This window comes from Zalophus californianus, chromosome 15 (genome assembly GCF_009762305.2).
Source record: "Zalophus californianus isolate mZalCal1 chromosome 15, mZalCal1.pri.v2, whole genome shotgun sequence".
Lineage (NCBI taxonomy): Eukaryota > Metazoa > Chordata > Mammalia > Carnivora > Otariidae > Zalophus > Zalophus californianus.
The window spans coordinates 72,516,671-72,531,973 of record NC_045609.1 but is presented as its reverse complement, the minus strand read 5'-3'; the positions used below and the strand labels follow the sequence as shown (position 1 = coordinate 72,531,973).

At 44.8% G+C, this 15,303-nt stretch overlaps 1 protein-coding gene across 19 annotated transcripts in view; it reads left to right on the top strand.

The window, feature by feature from the left end:
- Positions 1–15,303, top strand: part of ABLIM1 (actin binding LIM protein 1) — a 294,439-nt gene that overhangs the window by 95,119 nt on the left and 184,017 nt on the right. For 3 of the 19 annotated variants that reach the window (XM_027596969.2, XM_027596966.2, XM_027596965.2), the window contains exon 1: positions 5,252–5,510. The exons of 2 other annotated variants lie outside the window; for them this stretch is intronic. In XM_027596969.2, the coding sequence (XP_027452770.1) occupies positions 5,267–5,510 (244 nt within the window). In that variant the 5' untranslated portion in view covers positions 5,252–5,266. Of the gene's footprint in view, positions 1–5,214; positions 5,511–15,303 lie in introns of those variants that run through there. 14 more of the 19 variants (XM_027596961.2, XM_027596963.2, XM_027596950.2 and 11 more) reach the window with 13 other exon arrangements.

Genomic DNA, 15,303 nt, shown 5'->3' with positions numbered 1-15,303 from the left:
CTCTGCATTTTTCCTCTGGGAGGTCTGGGAGGGGAGGCTGGGGCAGGTAGGAGCCACACACCTGCTCCGGGGCCCCTCCATCAGCGGATGTGCTGAGAAACGCTGACACCGGGTTTCCGGGTCCACATTCAGCTATTTATCCCACCAGCAAGGACGGCTTGTCTCCTAATGACCAACCACCGGGACAGCTTCTTGTGGCCTCACCTGGCTTGGGCCTCATGGGCATGTGCCTGTCACTTCGTGCCTTCCAGGTCAGTGGCACTTAGATCAGCTCTGACCTGCCAGAAGAGAATCCCATCCCGCATATGTAGGAATAAGAGATCTCAGGCTCATCAGTATAAAAGGTCTTTATTGTCCTCTCCCACTGAAGCAGTTAAGAATGACCAAAGTGTGTTTTGTCTTTGATAACCTGCCTTTTGCCCAGCTATTAGATACTCATGTTTCACACTGAGTTCTTACCAGGAATGGTCAAATTCTCTTTACAAGGCATTGAGCACCTAGTATGTGTGGGAGATATGTCGGATATAGGGTGACAAAGGCAAGACTCCTGCCCCCTAGAAGCTTCGCAGCTAGCAGAGGAAATAAAAGTCTACAGATAACCGTATTACAGTGCAGGATATAAGAAATAGTATGGGAGAGCTGCTACTTTGGGACAAGACAGACAGGAATTGATTGTAGCTGGAGTAATTCTGGACACCTGGAGGGGGGAGGTCAGAGTTGAGCTGCACTTTTAAGCGCGGGTGGCTTTTCAGAAGGATCAGATAGGAGAAGGTTGAGAAATGTCAGGAAAAGAGAAAGAAGCGTAAGAAAGATTAAGGGTCGGGATATGTTCAGGGTAGAGAGAAGTGTAGAAACTGAACAAGACCAAAGCTGGTAGGTTGTGATATGTGGTCAGAAACATAGTGCTGGGACCCTATGGAACAGATTCGTGGGGCAGCCTTGTCTAACATATGGGGCTTGGGCTTCTGGATGCCTGTGACCCTCCCAGAGCCTATCCCCGTCTGCTGCTGCTTCCTTGAAGGCATTCCAAGCCTGGCTCTCACTGCCATTTGGAAATCTTGCCTATGGAGAATATTGTCAGAGAGTAATCTGAGACGCTTGCTGTCTGTTAAACTAATTATGCTTCGGTCCTCATAGTGCCTTGGTGCTCTCAATCCTGAAGGCTCAGCAGATTTTATGTAGTATCTGAATTATTGATGGAGATGATATGGATAAGGGGGCTTGGCTGCTTGTCCTGTTTTGAGCAGGTCTGGGGCGGGTGGCATTACGGGAAGAGAGGCCGCTGCCTGCCGAGTGATGGACGAAGCAGGCCTTCCCGAGGAGCCCTGCCCAGGGGGGAGCCTGTGCCAGTATGCTCAGAAAATCACAGCCTGCTTTGGAGGAAAGGGTAAGACCCCTTAAACAGTGAGCTTTGCAGAAGAGATGCCCAGGGTTGACCATGCAGGCAAAGAGAAGGGCTAAACTTGAGACTTGCTGGTCACAGCAAGAGGTGTAGCTGCTGGAGTGGGAGAACCTCCAAGGGGCTGAGGTGCATCTGAAAGTCCAACTGTGCCCCTTGCGCTGATCTTTCCCACTTAGAAAGCTGTTTCTCTGCTTCCTCCGTTCTGCTCAGCAGCAGGGATCATCCCGATAACTGGGAGCTACCGCAGGCACTTTCCATGGACTTGCTGAGCTCCTTTGTTTGCTCATTTCCGATTAAAACCAGAACCCAAACTGAAAAGCCAGTAACCCCATTATCACTGATAAAGCCACAGGCTGTAAATTTAGACCATTCCCTTAGAAAACTAAATGCCATAAAGATTCACATTTTAAGGTGGTGGTTTTCTCTCTTAAAATGTTTTTTCTTAGCAAGAAGCAGATAGATCGCAGCAGATATTTTAAAGGGAGAGGTAGGCCTTTGGGGGAAGAAAAACCTAAATCATAACATAGAATAAAATTAAAGAAAAGTCAGAGTGCATTTCTGGAAAAAATCGCCGCAGGAATTGACCTGTGACTGGTGCGTTAAGAAGTAGTGAAGGCATCCAGCCTCTGAACAATATGTCGCCTCAGAATGCCTGGCTCTGAGGTTGGGGTTCATCTCATCATCGAGTTCCTGCAGCGTGCAGAGTGCTCGGGCCTCTCGGTGCGAGGTGAAGCCACTTGGTGAATTTGTCCACTGATAGTTTCTTTTCACATCCTAGAAGAGCTTGTGCAGGTGCAGTGGAACTGTTACTAGCAGAATTAGGAATATCCTACCTGATGAGATACGCAGGCCACCAAAATCTGGGGTGAATGTGGCATTTGTAATTAGCATTAGCTTTGTAGTGTAATGCATTGTGATACTTCATCATACAGCCCTATAAACTGTCCTCAGACCCACTATACTTCTTTGAAAATGCTATGCCTGTCATTTTATGGGCCATGGCAAGAGGCTGATATTCATGTAGTGGTGGAAGAAATGGGTCCATTGAAGGTTCTTTAGGGATCTTCTCCATACTGTGCTTTCATGACTGAAGAGATTGCACTCAGGGGGATCCCCCTGGAAGCATATCTTTAAGATTGGAGGCTTGGCAGAGGGGAGGGGGGGTAGGGGAATAGGCAGAATGGGGGCAGGGGATTAACAGGTACAAGCTTCCAGTTATAAGACACAGGATGCAATGTACAGCATAGGGAATATAGTTAATACAGCAAAAACTTTGTACGGTGACAGGTGTTCGCTAGATTTATTGTGATTACCTCGTAATATATCTAAATGTTGAATCACTATGTTGTACTCCTGAAACTAATATAATATTGTCTGTCAACTGCACTTCAAGAGCAAAATGCAAAGGTCTTTGTTTAAAAAAAAATGATAGGCGGCTTGTCCTCTGCTGGGTGTTTACCCTGAACTATGAGGAAGAGGTTAAAGAACTCTGGACATCCTGGCGAGCGGAACTTAGTGCCCATTGTCCGTGCTGGCTCCAACTCCCAAGCAACTGGTATCTGAGCTTTCTCTCTCTCCACCGCCTGAGAAGAGAGCCACCCCTCACATCTCTGTGTAGTCAGATTGTCTTTAAAAGCAAACAAACCTCTGTTACTTTCATCAGCCTTGTCTATGGTCCACATGTAGCTCACTTTCCATCCTGATCTAAAATTCATAAAATAGATCAAACTTCTCACATATAACCCTTTTATTGAAGAATTTAATTTTTCCTTTATATAAGCTATTGGAACACAATTGCTTCTTGAACTGAATATATGGATCTCTAATCTTGTCAAAAAATTTAGGGGTGGCCTGATTATCTACTGATAACAACAGCTAAGTGTTGAGGTGGAGTCCATGCTATAGAATTCATTTCAGTGGGCAATGCTTGACAAGTTTAGGGACCAAAAAGGCATACCAGCTTTGCCATGGAATAGTTACACTTTGGCTTGGTCAGGAAGATGCTGGATTCAAAGAAAATAATCATCTGAACTGTCCAAAGTCTATGTTTGTACATTGTTAATGTATACTAGAGCCTATGTTTAAAGTGGCTGCATCCAGCCTCTCTATAAACACACACACACACACATTTCACAAATGAGCCATGTGAACACACATAAGCAGATAGAGCTGCTCAGGTGCTTAGTTTGCAAAGAGCAGGTCTATGCGAACCTAACCGGAGGAAGAAATAGAACACATACAGATTATTTCACCTGCTTTGTAAACTGTTTGTAGAGGAAGACCTTGGAAGGATTTATTTTCTGGGGGCAGTAGTGGTCTAGGGCTTAATTCCCCAAATTTGAGAACAGAAATTTCACCATGTGACTGTGGTAGTAGAAAGGCTACCCTATTTCAACCTTCCCCAGCTCCATCCCAATCTGGAAGGCCTCTGGACAGAATCTACTCCTCCAGTCCCACCGTGCTTCCCATTGGGCTAGAGTCATTCTAGCACATGTGGATTCTCTGGCTCTGTTGCCAAGTCTTGCATTAAAGATTAGAAACTAGTTTCCTTTCTCTGCTTCATCTGTCTGTAGGTTTTGTGAAAGGACCTGACAACTATTGTAGGAAGAGTCATAACCTAGGAGTCAGGAGACCTGGATCCGCCATGGGCTTGCTGTGTTGTCCTGGGAAAGTCACTTAGCATGTCTGAGACTTACCTGCCTCATCTTAAAGTTAAAGGCCTGGAGGAGATCAGTGCTTCCTGAGTGCTAGTCCCGGTCTGGGGAACTTTGAGGAATATAAGTTCCTGGGCCTCACCCCCCAACAGCATCACATTTGGAGGTCCAGGCTAGTGTTCCACAGTCGAGTGCTTCAACAGAAGATTCTTAGGCACAGTGTTATTTGCGAAGCACTGGACTAGATTAGCTCTGAAGGCCTTTCCAGCTCTCTAATTCTGTTCCGTTTAAAGTGTGTGCAGGTTTTAATGAAAGGAAAATGGTATCAGAACATAATGGCCCAGGGTCAGGAGAAGGCAGAATAGATTTTTTCACTCTGACTTTTGACTGTTGTGTCATTTCAGACAGTCATATATTGTGCTTAACCTTCCTGAGTGGGTGTCAGAGGGCAAACACTCATGGCTAGGGTCGCCCTTGGTATGTCAGCACCCTAGTTGCGTGAGGGTCCTGCTAGCTTGTAACTTTGTGAAAACACGCAGCTACCCGCATGGTAATTCTGCTTCCGTCATGTGATTCTGCACTGGCAGAAACCCCACGAAACAACATTAAGAATATTATTCACATTGGATTAATGGAATAAAGCAGAAAGATTGGCACTGGGAGGAGGGGTTTTCCTCTAGAAGGTGGAAGGGAACGTTGACTGTGGCCTGGAGCTGGATTTATTGCTGGTTGAAGCTGAAGACCTCTCTTGAGGTCTCTCTCCCGTGAGATCTGAAATACTGAAGAACTTGGAATTATTATCTGAGTTTCTTCTGCTCTACATAAAATATGTGTAGATATCCTTAGAGCTGTTCGCGGTGCTCCTGCCAGGTGATATTAATATACGAGGACTGTTGGCAGGTAAATTCTTTTAGATACCGCAGGTATGTCCTTCCTCTTGCTCTGGATATTATTCTGGTTTTTGAATATGCATTCACCTCTCAGGCTGACATAAGCCTGAGTTCCTGGTAGCTACTGTTTCTATACCCGATCCTCTGACTATGTGGAGCCCTAAGCTCTTGAGGCTAATCACTTAAATACATCTTCCCTAATCTTCTTTAGCGGGCGGTGAAGAAGAAAAAAACAAGAAGGAGCCAGGAGAGTTGAAGGGAAAGCATAACCTCTTGGGCTCCTGGTGTCCGTTTCTCCGTTGTTTGCGATCCATGCCAAGATGCCATCCTTCCTCGGTTTAAAGTGTCTGGGGAAACTGTGCAGCTCTGAGAAAAGCAGAATGTCCTCTTGTGAGAGAGCCAGCCCCACGGGCTCCTATAGAAGGAGGCTAGTCGTGGAGGATGTGAGCATCACTGGGACCCCCCTACCTGCTCACAGGCGGGCCACCATTACCCACTTGTTGTATCTGCATCCTGAGGCCTACTGCACCCTGGAGCACTTGTTTAGCTGCTTGGATCCTCCCGGTAAGTAAGGAGCCCAGTCTGCACACGGCTTTGTGTTTTATGATTGGCCTCTGAAGTACCATCTAAAGTCGTTCTTCCATGCTGCATTCCTCAAAAGAAACACTATCCCTTACACATAATTAACAGGGGGCTGGGTAGGGGGAAAGGAGACTGCAATCTGAGTAGAGCTATGGAGCTAAGTTCTGACGATATTTTCATCATCGTCAGATTTTATAATCTCAGCAACCAGTGTTTGCTCTTTCCAAACTAGGAAGTGTGATGAAAGAAAAGGAAAGATCTCTAGCCATACTTGCTGTTCTTTCATATGTTAAAGCGTGGATTGAAAAGATATATTCAAGGCAGGCTCTTGACAGTAGTAAAGAAGGACCTCTGGAAAGGTGAGATTTCTCAATTGTGTTCCCGCCTAGGGTGCGCTCATCTTGTGTGATATTTACAAAAGAAAAAGGAAAAAGAGTTGTAATATTTGGAGAACTGGTCGAGGCTTCTTTTCGGTGAAGCTCATTGGAACGTGGTCACCTGTCCATCTGTCCGGGAAAGAGAGGGAGAAAGCCCAGCCTGTGGGCAAGAGTGACCACACTGGGGCGTTTATACACTTTGAATTTATAATTAATGAAGATGATACTTAGCTGCTCGCTCCTTGTCCAAATCAGGCTAGAATCAGTACAGGAGGCAAAGGCTATTAGACATGGTCCCGGAAAAGGAGGAACATGAGCCAAAGGAGCCAGAAAGTCAGATCGCTGCTAATTCCTGGATAGCTCGGAGGAGGGCAGGGTTGGATTAAGGTGAGGTGAGGTAGGTGAGTTAACCTCCATGGGGGTCTTTCATTTTGCTTTTCGCAATTATTTTTTTTAACAGCTTTTTTGAGGTAGAATTCATATACCATACAATTTACCCATTTAGAGTATATATGATTTTAGTTTATTCACTAATATATACTGATATGTGCCACCATCGTCGTCACGGTGATTTTTGGAATATTTTTTATTGTTTCAGAAAGAAACGCTGTACTGTTAGCTACTGCCAGGCTACCACCCTATCCTTCCAACCCCACCCTTAGTCTTGGGAAACCACTAACCTACACTCTGGCTCTACAGTTTTCCCTGTTCTGGACATTTCATAGGAGTGGAATCATACACTATGTAGTCTTTTGTGTCTGGCTTCTTTCACTTAGCTTGTTTTCCAGTACTTCATTCCCTGTTACGGCTACATAGGGTTGCCTTGTACGCTTACACCACATTTTGTTTATCTACTCAACAGTTGATGGACATTTGGGTGGTTTTCACCTTTTTGGCTGTTATGAACAATGCTGCTATAACATTCACATACAAGTTTTTGTGTGGACATGTCTTTTCATTTCTCTTGGGTCTATCGATAGGAGAGAGGTTGGCAGGTCACATGGTGACTATGTTTAACCTTCTGAGAAGCTTCCAGACTGTTTTCCAAAGCACCTCACCACTTTAACACTCTCATGGACAGCATATGAAGGTTACGGTTTCTCCACATCCTTGCCGGCTCTTGTTGTTATCTGACCTGTGATTCTGCCCGTCCCAGTGGGGATGAAGTGGAAGCTCACTGTGGCTATCCGGAGCTTGGACGGGGAGGAGCGGCTGGCCGATCACCGCTAAGGCAGGATGGGGTGGGGAACCTGACAGCTCCTTGGTTCTCGCATTCCCCAACAGTCTCCACTTCATCCTTTTCGGGGGAGCCTGGAGTGGGCATGGAGAAGCCATGACATCTCCCAGCCACCTTTTAAGTTACCCTACAACAACTGTCTTCAGAACCAGCTGACCACACCTACCTCTCAAGTATCACGTTTCCATGCTGGTGGAAACCTAAATCCCTTTATTGAGGAGAAAAAGTTTATTCCACAATTAGGGATAAAAACTAAACACAAGCACTGGGCATTATATGAAAACAATGAATCATAGAACACTACATCAAATACTAATGATGTACTGTATGGTGACTAACATAAAATAATAAAATTAAATTAAAAAAAACTAAACACGCAGGTTTCTGCTGGAGCTAACACTTTCTTGTGAGTGCTTCCAATGAAAGAGATTCAAATCAGATGTTTTTGGACTGAGCTGTTGATGCTCGTGAAAGAGATAAGGTCTGCTGGTAGGAGAAGGCAGGAAGTCAAGGGGAGACCAGTAAACCGTGATTGAATGATGTCCAGTGTACTGGACAATGGCTTGTCAGTAGGTTCAATAACAAGAGAATAAACAGTATCAAAGAGAGCCCTGGCTAGAGGAAAGAGTAACCGTTATTGGGATCTCCATACCTCAGTGAAGACGGATAAGGAAATCTGGGGGATTAGTTTAGTGTGTGGCATTGGAGTTGGACATTCCAGAATTTCAGTACCAGCTCTTCTACTTACTAAATGTGTTATTTGGGGGAAGTTAGTGTCTCTAAGTCACAGTTTCTCCAACCATAAGGTATGCAGAAGAATGCATACCTTCTATGATTGCTGTGAGCAGGTCCACCTCTAGGATATATGCATCCCCGGGCAAATATTTTTTTGTGGGGCCCCTGTGTATATGAACAGTTTGAGTCACCCAAAATCAATCTGTCAACAGCCTGATCTTGTTCCGTCATGGGAGAGAAATATCATGCCAACCTGAGGGAATGATCACTCACCAAAATCCCCTCCTTCCCCTCCTGGAATCAAGTCAGCTCCAGGGCCCTGAGATAATCCCATTGACAGGAGTGCTGGAGCTTCTCAGGGCGTCTGGTCAACCCTCTGCACAGCATGGGAGAGACATAGAGGATCATCAGAGAGAGTTCCAAGGAGCAGGCTGCAGGGCCCCACCTACGCATCACTGCTGGCGCTAGCTGGTCCCAGGCACCAGAAGGGGACTTAGACATTTTTGCAGAAGGTATGGTTTAGGGCCAGGAGCCCAGCCAAAGGGTAATATCAATTATGAGGATTAAATGAGAACATGCCTATCAAAACGGTACGGTACAGGGGCACATGTGAGCATCCACTATATTTTAGCTATAATAGTAATACAATAACATAGTTTATTATTTTAAAAAATAATGATTTCTATTGTTTATCTTCCACTGCTGTGAAGCAATGAAGGTCCAGGCTTTGTGCCGCTGGGGCCCAGAACAATACAGGAAGTGGGATTCCTAGGAAGCCAGCATGTGTGCTCGGAGTATCCTGTTTGGGACAGGTGCTTGGAGGAAGTGTACCCTCCCGCAGCCATGCATGTTCCTGTACTAGCAAAGCCGAGTGCTCAGGAGCAGCTCCTGGCAGGATGCTCAGGGATATTTGGCAAAGGCCTCCTGCAGCTGCCAGAAAGACCTCAAGATGCTACAGCTTCCTGTTGTCGTCTAGTGCTCAACTCCTACTCTGAGTTGTGCAGGCCTCCATGCTTTTCAAAGTGTCCCTACACAGACCTTTTCCTTTGTCATGCTCAAAACAACCCTCGCAAGTTGGTAAGGAAGGAACTATTTTCTCCTTTTAAGAACAGGAAGGGAATTGGCAAAAAGTGGGGACATGGCGACAAAGCCAGCATGGAAGCCAATGCACAAAATAGCTTCTGCATGTGAATGTAATTCTGTCTCTGTGACGGCAGGACCATTCTAGAAGAACCGCTGTCGTTCACTGAGGGCCTGCTATGTCTCAGACATTGTGTCGACTGCTTTATAATTTTTCCCCCTTAAATATTCATAATAACTCAACAAAGGGAGGACTCCTTTTAGCCTCATTTTGTAGATAAAGAAACTAAGGCATAGGCTGCTACAAGAAACCTGCCAAAAGTCACATAGGTAGTGAGTGGAAGAGCTAGATTTGGACTTGATGCCAGTTTGGCTCAATACTCAAGTTTAGGGTCTTACTCATGTTGCTGTATGGCCTCAGCCCTATGAGCAGAAGGACAGATCATCCCTGAGATCTGCTGAGCATTGGCACACTTATCATTTTTAAGTAGTAGGACTAATTGAGTACTCTAGCAACTCAAATTTGAAGACTCTCATAAGATAAATTGTTTTCCCCAAGAAAATGAGCAAACATTTCTTTTCCCTGGTTCACAAACACAAGCTATCTGTATGGGGTTTTCTCTTGGCTTTACTGTAGGAACTTAGATAAGTTTTTGAACCTGGGTTTCTTTCTGTCTCTGAGCTATTATGACTAGTGAAAACAAAAGAGCATATTTAGGGCAAGTATCTTCATGACAAACAAACAAGGAGAGACTGGCACTGTTATCAAACACCCAAAGGATATCTGGAAAGGGTTCAGTGATTATGTTGTCAGCTGAGTCCAAATCCCAAAGCAGAATGTTCTGGACTGGAGACCAGGGACCAAAGTAGACTTGGCAGTCCCCTCCCTAGAAAAATAATTCATATCCCTGAAGATAGGTGTTTTTGCTTTGGTTCAAGCACCTGCTGTGTCCTCCTTATTATGTTTAGTACCCCCCTAGGGACTGTCTTCACTTGGGGTGGTCTCCCCAAGACTCAAATACTCAGATTTACCACATGACTGAGGGAACCTCATGGGTGTTTGTGCATTGTTGATTCTTAAAGTGATATCAATCTGTTTTCAAACTGACCATAACACATAACACTATGATTCTATAACTTTCCTTTTCGTGTCCCCTTCTCACTCTATTCACTGTCACTAATCCCAGCCCCACAGATAGACTTGTATGGCAAAGGGCCAGGGGAAGGGCTTTGATATTGAGGGACTTTGTTGTCTCATTCAAAGAGCTATTCTTCAGGACTCTGTGGAGCTTTTCTATCGAATCTTCCTGGTGGTATTGAGATGCTATGTTGGCAAAATGTTTTTAATACTTTGCAAACCTCAGATTCAGTTGTAAAGACCCTCCCTTAAATTTGAGAGAAGTGTTTGATCTGACCACGAAAAACCACGTATCCCGAGAGATACTGCAAGAAAGAACGTCTGGTTCCTCCCTTCAGCCCCGCTGTCCTGACTAGAGGCTTAGACGCGTGTCTGTCCTGAACACAAAGTAGTAACAGGAATCTGGGCTCGGGAGGGGCTGGCCTCAGTTTCTCCAGCATGCTGGAATCAAAAGCTTTGACTTTTATTCTACTGGGGATGGAAATGATGGGCGGTGGACAGTTTCCTCCTGAGTACTTGGGAAGGCACCGAAGGAGACAAACGAGAGATTTCATCTGTGTGGTAAAGCTTTAGATCATTCGCATTTTTTTTTTCATTCACAGTTAGCAGTGACCCCTGTTAGCTTCCCAAGGCTCCCTCTTCCATTAGTTTAATCATGTTTCCCAGAATCATAGTTTGAAGCTCTTGACGGTCAGGCCCTGCCTTTCTATCGCGTCCTACTGTTAACCCCCAAACGCCCACATCAGACTTCTTTGTCACAGATATTTGAAGGCCCCTTTCCCCATGGGTCTCTCTCTGCAGGTACTGTTCCGCTGCCTGGCATAGGCTTCCTGCTTTCTCTGACTCTTAGGCAGGATTCAGTTTAAGCTTTTCCTCCTCTCGACAGGCTTACCTTCCTTCTCACCTCATCCTCCTCTGTGCTTCCACGGCATCCTGGCCATATTTCTGTTAGAGTTGCCCATTCCTAAGCCTCTCTTCTAATGCACTGTGAGGTCCTCTCTCAGGGTGTGGAGAGAGCTGCATTCGTATTTTTTTTTAAAGATTTTATTTATTTATTTGACAGAGAGAGACACAGCGAGAGAGGGAACACAAGCAGGGGGAGTGGGAGAGGGAGAAGCAGGCTTCCCGCAGAACAAGGAGCCTGATGAGGCGCTCGATCCCAGGACCCTGGGATCATGACCTGAGCCTGAAGCAGACGCTTAACGACTGAGCCACCCAGGTGCCCCCGCATTCGTATTTCTATTTGATTCTAGTACCTGGCTTGGAAAAGCCTGTGAGTGTGCAAGTAAATGAATGAATGAATCTTTGCAGAAATCAGATCACTGTGTTAGAACACAAAGGGAATAAAATTGCCCCCCTGCCTTCCAGTAACTGAGGCTGGGTGAGGCTGGGTGAGGCTGCGTGGTACAGTGGCTGTGAGTGTCAGGCTATGGGGTCAGACTGCCCTGCCAAGTTCAAAGTCCAGCACCACTCCTTGTTAGCTGTGTGACCTGGACGCGTTACTTAATATCTCTGAGCCTTGGTTTTATCACATGTCGAACATGGGTGATACAGTAATATTATGAGGACTAAAAGAAAATATAGAAGAAGAAAATATACCAGCATTTAGTGTAGGTCAGAGTAGGTTCTCAGTCATTGTGACCCCCCCCATTTCTGCTTCTCTCCACCCCCAAAGTGGGAGAAGCCAAATAAATGGTTAGGTAATAAATACCATTAGTTTTCAAGGAAGGAAAGGTAACTTAGCAAGAGAAATTAGGATTTGAGCTGGAAAACAGAGAAGGTATCGAGAAAATACAAACAGAAGGGAAATATCTCAATAATATGAAAAGAAAAAGAAAAAAATAGAAGACATTTTTCACTTGGTTTCCTTGCCTGACCCTGCTTAGTCCACCCTTGTGATTTTGTTTCTTTGCTATTTATTTATTTGGATCCAGGAATGTGGACAAGTAACTATTTTCAAAGGAAATGTTCCCGTCTAATTTACTTCCTTGAGTAACTAAAAATGCTGAAATGCTCCACTAGTTTTAATTATATATGCTTGAAAACTAACCTTATTTAGTTGGTTAAGCATCCGACACTTGGTTTCAGCTCAGGTGGTGATCTCAGGGTTATGAGATGGAGCCCCACCTCAGGCTCCATGCTTAGTGCAGAGTCTGCTTGAGATTCTCTCTCCTTTCTGCCCCTCCCACTCGTGCACTCTCTCTCCCCCCCCCCAAAATAAATAAATAGATCTTTGAAAAAAACTAATCTTATTTAAAGTCAGAGGGTAAGGCAGTCTATTTAAATTTATCGTCTGGCATTGTTTTTATCGTGGCTTTTTTTTTTTTTATCGTGGCTTTTAAAAAAATGTGTTTTTTAATCTAGCTTTAAAAAGATTTTTTTTTGATGTAGTGTTCCATGATTCATTGTTTGCATATAACACCCGGTGCTCCATGCAGAACGTGCCCTCCTTAATACCCATCACCAGGCTAACCCACCCTCCCACCCCCCTCCCCTCTAGAATGCTTAGTTTGTTTTTCAGAGTCCATCATCTCTCATGGTTCGTCTCCCCCTCCGATTTCCCCCCCTTCATTCTTCCCCTCCTGCTGTCTTCTTCTTCTTCTTCTTCTTTTTTTAAATATATATTGTATTATTTGTTTCAGAGGTACAGATCTGTGATTCAACAGTCTTAAAAAAGGTTCTTACTAAGGTGGGCTACCTTCACAGAAACCCCTAATTTAGCATCATTTGATCCTAATGATTGTGGAGTATGGCCCTGGGCTCGGGACTATAGACTCCTGCTAACTGAGTGAGTCGGACATGAGTCTGGAATGGCCTTGGGATGCAAGACAAAGGCTGCCAGTGGGAAGGTAGCATAGTGTGTGTGCTATTCCTTAGGATGTAGTGGCAGCCAGGAGGGCGAGGACCCCTTTCTCAGCCTTCGGAAGGCCCCACACCCAGAATGCACTCGAGGAATCCTTTGCAGAGTCAGAATTCATGGGCCCTTCAAATTTAAATATGCTAGAACTCCAGAGGGACTATGGTAGGCCTTAGAATTCTAGATGTTTCTTAAAGGGAGAAATAAAGCCTTGATATCAACACCCTCCTAAGGGAGTGGGAGATCGAGGCTCAGAGAAGTAAAATGACTTTCCCAGGGTCCGTCACATCATTTAGAAGTGAGAAAAATTTGGCTTCTTTCTCCCCCATTAATATTGCAGGAGAGAAGATCAAAGTGTTTTCAAATATTGTTTTTAGTTAGCTTGAGATTCAGCTCAGGTGAAACGTTGCTGGGAAGCCTCTCCAGACTTCCCCTCTTTGGGGGCCCTTCCTGTACCACACAATTGCTGATTCATGGATGGACATAAGTGTCTACATGTCTCCCCCTACCAGGTAGTAAGGTTTCTGTGAGCAGGAACATGGCCCTGTTTCTCCAGCATGTTAACACAGTGCTTGATAAATGAAGGCACTTCATACATTTTAAAAATTCAGACATAATTCACATGCCATAAAAACATACCATTTTAAAATGTACAATTCTGTGGCTTGTTTGGTATATTCACAGGGTTGTATAGCCATCATTTCTGTCTGTCTAATCCCAGCGCATTTTTATCACCCCTAAAACAACCCTGTGTCCATTGGCAGTCACGCCCTGTTATCAGCACTCGCCCCCCCCCACCCCAGCCCCTGGCAGCCACCCGTCTACTTTCTGTCTCTGTCTATGGATTTGCCCCTTCTGGAATTTCGTAGCACTGGAATCCTACAACATGTGGCCTTTTGTGTCTGGCTTCTTTCACTGCGCTTAGTATTTTCACAGTTCATCAGTGTCATAGCACGTGTCCGTACCTCATTCCTTTTTAGGGTCAAACAATATTTCATGGTATTGGATAGACCACGTTTTGGTTATGTATTTATTGAATGATGGACATTTGAGTTGTTTCTGCTTTTGGGGCATTATGAATCTGCTATGAACATGGGAGTACAAGTTTTTGTATGGACATATGTTTTCAATTCCCTTGGGTAAGTACCTAGGCGTGGGATTGCTGGGTCATATGGTCACTCTATGTTTAACTTTTTGAGGAACTGCCAAGCCATTTTCCCCAGTGACTGCACTATTTTGCATTAAAATAGCACTTAATACAATTCTAAATTAAGTCAAAGCTCTTCTGCAAAAGTGGAATAACCAGTTTTCACTAAAATAAAAAATCCCATATGGATCTTCATGTCTGTTTATATCCTGTCTCTTGGCCCTAAATATCCCTATTACTTAAAGGTCTGCAAACCTGTACGGGAAGGTAGGACCTTTACTCTGAGATAGTAATTGGCTGGTTTCCTTATTATGCTGCAGGTGCCCCCAAGTTTTGTTTGGTTGCTGTTTAGAGATCTTTCCTCACCCAAGTTCGGTAGCCAGAGATAGCAACTGAAATGAATCAGAGGACATCAGAAATGATGACTCACGGGGCTCAGAAAAATCCGGCTCACAGAGGTCTGCGTGCGGCCCAGCGGAGAGGGAGAATTCTCATGACAGAAAATGTGTCCCCACGGGAAAAAGATAAGCTTGGGAAGAAGAGCCAAATACTTGGAGCTTCCACCACTCACCCTCCCCGCTTTCTGTCCATCACTGCTCAGATCATTTTGTAAGGTCATTTTTGACATCACCAGAATATTCCGGGGTGCCTAACATTTGCTCCTCTTGTGGGACAGTTCCCAGTTCTGTTTCATATCACCCTTTTCCCTGAAGTGCTATCATGTGATTCTAGTAAGTAGCTGGATACGTTCATCTGTTATCTTTCTGTCGGGCAGGAGCTGTCCTTGAAGGGTACAGTCAAACTCTGTAATCACTTGGGAGTCAGCCCTGCTGCCTGATTGTTTAGGTCATCAATAGGTCCAGGATTATCCTTGATGAAAATACCATGTGATGTTAATTTGTTTAGTAATACTTCAACTGAGCTTGCCCTAACGTAGATCATGGTAAATTCGTTTACCTTTAAGACTTTAGAGAGGATACAAGCAGCTGGTTCTAACACATGTTTGGTTAGCTTCTCTGTCTATGTACCAGGAGTGGTCTAGATCATTTTCTGTCTGGGCAGCTGGTGAGAAGTGGTGAGCCCAATGCAGCAAGCTTTCCTTCCCTCAAACCTTTATGGCATTTTCTCAGTATTTCTGATTCCAACCCCCCACTACCTCTTTAGCCTGATTTACTATTCGCCGTACTCAAATGTAAGCTCACCG